At 35.2% G+C, this 7,116-nt stretch overlaps 3 protein-coding genes across 3 annotated transcripts; 2 read left to right on the top strand and 1 right to left on the bottom strand.

The window, feature by feature from the left end:
* The first annotated feature begins 1,491 nt into the window (after positions 1-1,491).
* On the top strand, positions 1,492-2,568 carry EV154DRAFT_608400 (uncharacterized protein). The gene is made up of 4 exons (XM_051607686.1): positions 1,492-1,623; positions 1,712-1,865; positions 1,946-2,024; positions 2,094-2,568. Exons 2-4 carry the CDS (start codon positions 1,740-1,742, stop codon positions 2,192-2,194), a joined length of 306 nt encoding a protein of 101 aa, XP_051449884.1. The 5' UTR covers positions 1,492-1,623; positions 1,712-1,739; the 3' UTR covers positions 2,195-2,568.
* Positions 2,355-2,951, bottom strand: EV154DRAFT_489075 (uncharacterized protein; the record flags this gene model as incomplete). Its single annotated transcript, XM_051599249.1, has 4 exons — positions 2,355-2,500; positions 2,556-2,660; positions 2,742-2,821; positions 2,902-2,951. The coding sequence occupies 4 exons, from the start codon at positions 2,949-2,951 to the stop codon at positions 2,355-2,357; spliced, it is 381 nt and encodes a 126-aa protein (XP_051449883.1).
* Positions 2,952-5,631: 2,680 nt separating this feature from the next.
* Positions 5,632-6,687, top strand: EV154DRAFT_608399 (uncharacterized protein). The gene is made up of 4 exons (XM_051607685.1): positions 5,632-5,763; positions 5,852-6,005; positions 6,086-6,164; positions 6,234-6,687. Exons 3-4 carry the CDS (start codon positions 6,117-6,119, stop codon positions 6,462-6,464), a joined length of 279 nt encoding a protein of 92 aa, XP_051449882.1. The 5' UTR covers positions 5,632-5,763; positions 5,852-6,005; positions 6,086-6,116; the 3' UTR covers positions 6,465-6,687.
* The last annotated feature ends 429 nt before the right edge of the window (positions 6,688-7,116 follow it).

The raw sequence follows: 7,116 nt of genomic DNA, 5'->3' as shown, positions 1-7,116 counted from the left end.
TCTATAAGTGCTTCAAGTGGCAGATATACCAACAGATCGTTCGGTGTTAAACAGGATCAAATCATGCATAAAGATAATAAAAACTATCACCAGTAATATCCCTTCTTTTTGTCGCTGTCTGTTAGCTTTTGTATTTATCTTTTCACTGCATTTTGTAAAAGCTCATTAAAAAAACGATTTAGCTTCTTACATCTAAAAGCACTATATTATTTACTCGTTCATGGTATACTACTTGATTTGTATCTCCTTTAAAATCACTCTCAGAACACTTTTTTCTTCTTCTTTCTTTTATGAACAATAGTTAGCTTATGCTGATTAATTGAAGTCTGGTACTCACTATCACATTTGTAAATTAATAACAACTGTCGCTTTTCTACGTCTAAATCCGTACTAGCGCTATATCCCTACCATAAAGAAAATTTAACGCAGGGAAAAACTGCATCTTTTCCAAGCCTATGGTTACAAGCTATAACAACGAAGAAATATCCAAGCGGTGACATGAGTGTATCTTCAGTAGACATTGCTGAAAAATCTGGCTACATACAAAAGAGATCAATCGCTTTTTAAAAGGCATTGGCCATGGTTGACGGGTAGTTAGGCCATCGCTTCCTAAATCAGGTAGTGCGATATGTACACATTTGGATCATACCAGACTTTGATGATCTCTTGCTTTATCATTAGGAGTTGAATTTACATCACCGTCACCATGGTTTTAATGGATGCGGTTGATACGCTGAAGTTGACCTTCCCGGACGTAATTTTCTCTTTCATCATTCAAGCCAAAGTATCCATCCCTTCTGTTTTATATTGTCCCTGTTAATGCATTCATCCATCCATGCATGAAAAAAAAATAAAAATAAAAAAATAAAAAAAATAAAAATTGAGCTGAGCTGGATGGATCGATGGATCGAACGCTCTACCATCTTTAAAATGCTACCAACAAAATCATTTTTTTAAATATACATATTAAAAAAGCTCACTGCTTTTGGCACCGTCGCTACCGGAAAATACCATCACTGAATCCTTATAAATAATGTTACATCGCGCCCTTTTTTTCTCTCCCTTTGGCAGCTTGTACCACAGTAGTAGTAGATAATTCCTCATTTACTCTTTATAATCACCTGGGACTTTATATTAAAAAAAATTCTCTACTATTGAACAATGTGATGTTGACCCGAAATTGACAGCCTTTGATAGTAATGTGTTCATGGGAGATTATTTGCTCTTTTTTTTTTTTTTTCTTGCAAGTTGGACCACAGCAGTAGTAGATAATCCCCCGTTTACTCTTTATAATCACCTGGGACTTTGTATTAAAAAAAATTCTCTACTATTGAACAATGTGAAATTGACAGCTTGTTGCGTATGGTCCCTAATCGATCTCTTTTTCTCTTTCAAAAATCTCAAGTTTAGTTAAAACCATCTTTTCATCATTTGTAGAACTCACAATCCCAATCAGTTATAGAAATCACACTCTCAAACATTTATAAAGTTACACTCCCATTCCTTTATTATTTGCTTTAGTTTTTTTCTTCATCAAAATATCCACCCTATTCTTGGGATAATTAACTTTAGGCATAACTCTTCTCTGCTATTTTCAAGTTGTAAGCAATTTGACACTTCTATTTCCAACAAAAAGACATAGATTTCATCCGTTAACAACAAATACGTTCACAATTCTCTTTTCTCTGATGGATTCCTTACCTACCTATAGTCTTAGTCTGTCTGACTTGTCATTAGCTATGTTACTGCAGTCGGGCCTAGCTTCAATTGTTATTCCAGCTTCCAACACTCCTGTTATTCTGGCCTCTGAGTCAATTATTTCTGTGGTTTTCCCTCACCACAACGTCCGTATGTCTAAGATCTTGGTACGCGATTTGCTTCATCGTGGGTCCCAATACACATATTCTTCAACAACAATCTGATCGTGAAACTATATTCCCCTAAGCTACTTCGTAAATTTGGGGTCGCAATAACCAATGCGTATATGCAACCTACTGGTAACTTTCGTCGTGTCCTGGGTGCCAGTATATAGTCTACTGGGTCTATCAATTTCCGTCCTCTTCTTGAGTCCTAAATGTCCACATGTATTCAAGCATTCGATCAACCAACACAATTGCGAGCTATATTGCGTGATTCCTTGTTCCCTCCAAAGCCTGCGACCACCTTTTACGGACGTGCTAATTCGACCTGGTAGAATACTGGCTATACTCATTTCGCTTGATTCGAATGACTTACAAAAACAAAAAAATCTACTGTCGCCACTTCTTTATCATTCGTTTTCATTGTTGCTTGTATTTTACTTGGAATCTGGAGATCTCGATTGAGACAAGTTTTTGACGATCAACCTTTCACATTCACAACGGTGCTTCCATTCTGCAATCCAATCGTATGACAACTATACTTTCAAACGCTGGCCGTTTAAAAACAGTGTGCTTTCTTTCATAAAAATACTTCTTTCGACTTGTTGTCCCAATTGACTCTTTCACATTGCTCTTGGTCACTCGTAAAACAAAAACAAAAACAAAAAAACAAGACACAAAAAAGCAAATAATCACCCCTCAGTAACAATAAATAAATTTTGAAAGACAGCGCTGTCTTTTGGGACAGCCAAAGTGCACGTAGTGGCAATATAAGATCTGTAATTTCGATGTTCTCTAGACCTGGAAACAAGGATATACAATCAAAAAACAATGTAAAAATTACGCATAAATGTTTATTAAACGATTTATACTTATTTTGACATCTGTCATCACTCATTCGCCTTTGAGCTCGTTTGATCTTAAGCTCATGCCGAAATGCTAAACCAGAAGCTGAAGGTAAGCTGTAAAACACATATACAGGTTTAAACTATGTTGTTTGTACTAAATGTGTATATATTTTAAGCTGTTAATTTATATTGACCTCTTGATGTCTGTTAAGGATATCATGGATATAATAACAAAGTTACACATTTTTTTTTTTTTTTTTTTTTTTTTTTTTTACCTTGACGTCTTTTTTAAACTTTTATGGTTATCTCACTGTAAATGTCTCGGATTTTGGATGGATTTTTGCCAGTATATTGATCATAGCCACCTATGATGCTGTGTATCTTTGCGTAGGTACGATTTTTGACACCATGTATTAGCTAAAGCTTGCTGATAATCACCAATTAAGCTGGGCAGTTGAAAAGTAATAATCCTTAATAGTTTCTCATATAAGTGCTTCAAGTGGCATTTCTAGAACAAACATAATCCAGAGTGGCGAGCTACTTCTGGGTTTATTTACCATAAAAGGTAATAAATCACGTGATACAATGTACTCTTGTAACTGATTTTTCCGTCAACCAGTGTCTAAGGTTCCCCATTCTCTTGAGATGGCGTACAGCGTCTTCGGAAGCAGGTCCGCCCATCGAATCAGAATTGAGGTGCCTTCTTTTTTTTTTTTTAAATTCCGCGCCTTTAAGATCGTACTGACATTTCCAAACTTCGGTTCCAAATATGCGCGTACAATGTTGGAATTTCATCTCTTTTTGAAAGCTAATTTTTTTCGGCTATGTATGGATAAAAAGCAGTGATTTATTCATAAGGCATTACTTAGTCTCCTACACATATAGCCATTGATGTGATGAATTTTATAAAAAAAAAAAAAAAAAAAAAAAAACGAACGTCGATGTTTGGTAATGTCAGGAACGAGGGAGGAACGAGACAGGCAGGACAGGACAGAGAATGAATAGCTTCTTGGAGCAGGTTATTTATTTAAGAATAAAAGGGAGAAAAGAAAAGAGAAGATGATTATGAAATATATCTGATAAAGAAAACTGGGAGAAGTGAAATTTATCAGCTATATTTATAGAGAAAGAAAAACAAGAAATTAAATAAAAGAATAAGCAATGACAAAAGTTAGCCATAGCTTATGTGGATCATGACAAAGGATTTAAAGAGCTGACAGATCAATGATAAATATTGAGTCTGAAAGCTGGTTACTCATAAAGCATATTTGTGGCATAAGATCTAACAGGATCATGACAGGTAATCAATGACAGCGTCAAGATTGGAAAAGAATACCAAGAAACTGCCCATAAACCAATATTGACACCATATATTATCTGGAGCCTGCTGATAGTTACACAATTTAAGCTGGACAGTTGAAAAATAATAATCCTAATAGTTTCTCATATAAGTGCTTTAAGTGGTATTACACAGGATCGAATCATGCATAAAAACAATAAAAACCATCATATAATTATTACCAGGTAATATCCCCTCTTTTCGTCGCTGTCTGTTACCTTTTGTATCTATCTTTTCACAAAATTTTGTAGAAGCTCATTGAAAAAAACGATTTAGCTTTTTACATCTAAAAGCACTGTATTATTTACTCATTCATGGTATACTACTGGATTTGTATCTCCTTTAAAATCACTCTCAGAACACTTTTGTTTTCTTCTTTCTTTTATAAACAATAGTTAGCTTATGCTGATTAATTGAAGTCTGGTACTCACTATCACATTTGTAAATTAATAACAACTGTCGCTTTTCTATATTTAAATCCGTACTAGCGCTATATCCCTACCACAAAGAAAATTTAACGCAGGGAAAAACTGCATCTTTTCCAAGCCTATGGTTACAAGCTATAACAACGAAGAAATATCCAAGCGGTGACATGAGTGTATCTTCAGTAGACATTGCTGAAAAATCTGGCTACATACAAAAGAGATCAATCGCTTTTTAAAAGGCATTGGCCATGGTTGACGGGTAGTTAGGCCATCGCTTCCTAAATCAGGTAGTGCGATATGTACACATTTGGATCATACGAGACTTTGATGATCTCTTGCTTTATCATTAGGAGTTGAATTTACATCACCGTCACCATGGTTTTAATGGATGCGGTTGATACGCTGAAGTTGACCTTCCCGGACGTAATTTTCTCTTTCATCATTCAAGCCAAATTATCCATCCCTTTGTTTTATATCGTCCCTGTTAATGCATTCATCCATCCATGCATGAAAAAAAAATAAAAAAATAAAAAAAATAAAAAAAATAAAAATTGAGCTGAGCTGGATGGATCGATGGATCGAACGCTCTACCATCTTTAAATGCTACCAACAAAATCATTTTTTTAAATATACATATTAAAAAAGCTCACTGCTTTTGGCACCGTCGCTACCGGAAAATATCATCACTGAATCCTTATAAATAATGTTACATCGCGCCCTTTTTTTCTCTCCCTTTGGCAGCTTGTACCACAGTAGTAGTAGATAATCCCCCATTTACTCTTTATAATCACCTGGGACTTTATATTAAAAAAATTCTCTACTATTGAACAATGTGATGTTGACCCGAAATTGACAGCCTTTGATAGTAATGTGTTCATGGGAGATTATTTGCTCTTTTTTTTTTTTTTTTCTTGCAAGTTGGACCACAGCAGTAGTAGATAATCCCCCGTTTACTCTTTATAATCACCTGGGACTTTGTATTAAAAAAATTCTCTACTATTGAACAATGTGAAATTGACAGCTTGTTGCGTATGGTCCCTAATCGATCTCTTTTTCTCTTTCAAAAATCTCAAGTTTAGTTAAAACCATCTTTTCATCATTTGTAGAACTCACAATCCCAATCAGTTATAGAAATCACACTCTCAAACATTTATAAAGTTACACTCCCATTCCTTTATTATTTGCTTTAGTTTTTTTCTTCATCAAAATATCCACCCTATTCTTGGGATAATTAACTTTAGGCATAACTCTTCTCTGCTATTTTCAAGTTGTAAGCAATTTGACACTTCTATTTCCAACAAAAAGACATAGATTTCATCCGTTAACAACAAATACGTTCACAATTCTCTTTTCTCTGATGGATTCCTTACCTACCTATAGTCTTAGTCTGTCTGACTTGTCATTAGCTACGTTACTGCAGTCGGGCCTAGCTTCAATTGTTATTCCAGCTTCCAACACTCCTGTTATTCTGGCCTCTGAGTCAATTATTTCTGTGGTTTTCCCTCACCACAACGTCCGTATGTCTAAGATCTTGGTACGCGATTTGCTTCATCGTGGGTCCCAATACACATATTCTTCAACAACAATCTGATCGTGAAACTATATTCCCCTAAGCTACTTCGTAAATTTGGGGTCGCAATAACCAATGCGTATATGCAACCTACTGGTAACTTTCGTCGTGTCCTGGGTGCCAGTATATAGTCTACTGGGTCTATCAATTTCCGTCCTCTTCTTGAGTCCTAAATGTCCACATGTATTCAAGCATTCGATCAACCAACACAATTGGGAGCTATATTGCGTGATTCCTTGTTCCCTCCAAAGCCTGCGACCACCTTTTACGGACGTGCTAATTCGACCTGGTAGAATACTGGCTATACTCATTTCGCTTGATTCGAATGACTTACAAAAACAAAAAAATCTACTGTCGCCACTTCTTTATCATTCGTTTTCATTGTTGCTTGTATTTTACTTGGAATCTGGAGATCTCGATTGAGACAAGTTTTTGACGATCAACCTTTCACATTCACAACGGTGCTTCCATTCTGCAATCCAATCGTATGACAACTATACTTTCAAACGCTGGCCGTTTAAAATCAGTGTGCTTTCTTTCATAAAAAATACTTCTTTCGACTTGTTGTCCCAATTGTGCTCTTGGTCACTCGTAAAACAAAAAAAAACAAAACACAAAAAAGCAAATAATCACCCCTCAGTAACAATAAATAAATTTTGAAAGACAGCGCTGTCTTTTGGGACAGCCAAAGTGCACGTAGTGGCAACATAAGATCTGTAATTTCGATGTTCTCTAGACCTGGGAACAAGGATACACAATCAAAAAACAATGTAAAAATTACGCATAAATGTTCATTAAACGATTTATACTTATTTTGACATCTGTCATCACTCATTCGCCTTTGAGCTCGTTTGATCTTAAGCTCATGCCGAAATGCTAAACCAGAAGCTGAAGGTAAGCTGTAAAACACATATACTGGTTTAAACTATGTTGTTTGTACTAAATGTGTATATATTTTAAGCTGTTAATTTATATTGACCTCTTGATGTCTGTTAAGGATATCATGGATATAATAACAAAGTTATTTTTTTTTTTTTTTTTTTTTTTTTTTTACCTTTAACGTCTTTTTTTAACC

The sequence above is a fragment of the Mucor mucedo genome, assembly GCF_025094135.1.
Source record: "Mucor mucedo strain NRRL 3635 chromosome Unknown EV154scaffold_364, whole genome shotgun sequence".
Taxonomy (NCBI): domain Eukaryota; kingdom Fungi; phylum Mucoromycota; class Mucoromycetes; order Mucorales; family Mucoraceae; genus Mucor; species Mucor mucedo.
This window is presented reverse-complemented; position numbering and strand designations above follow the sequence as displayed.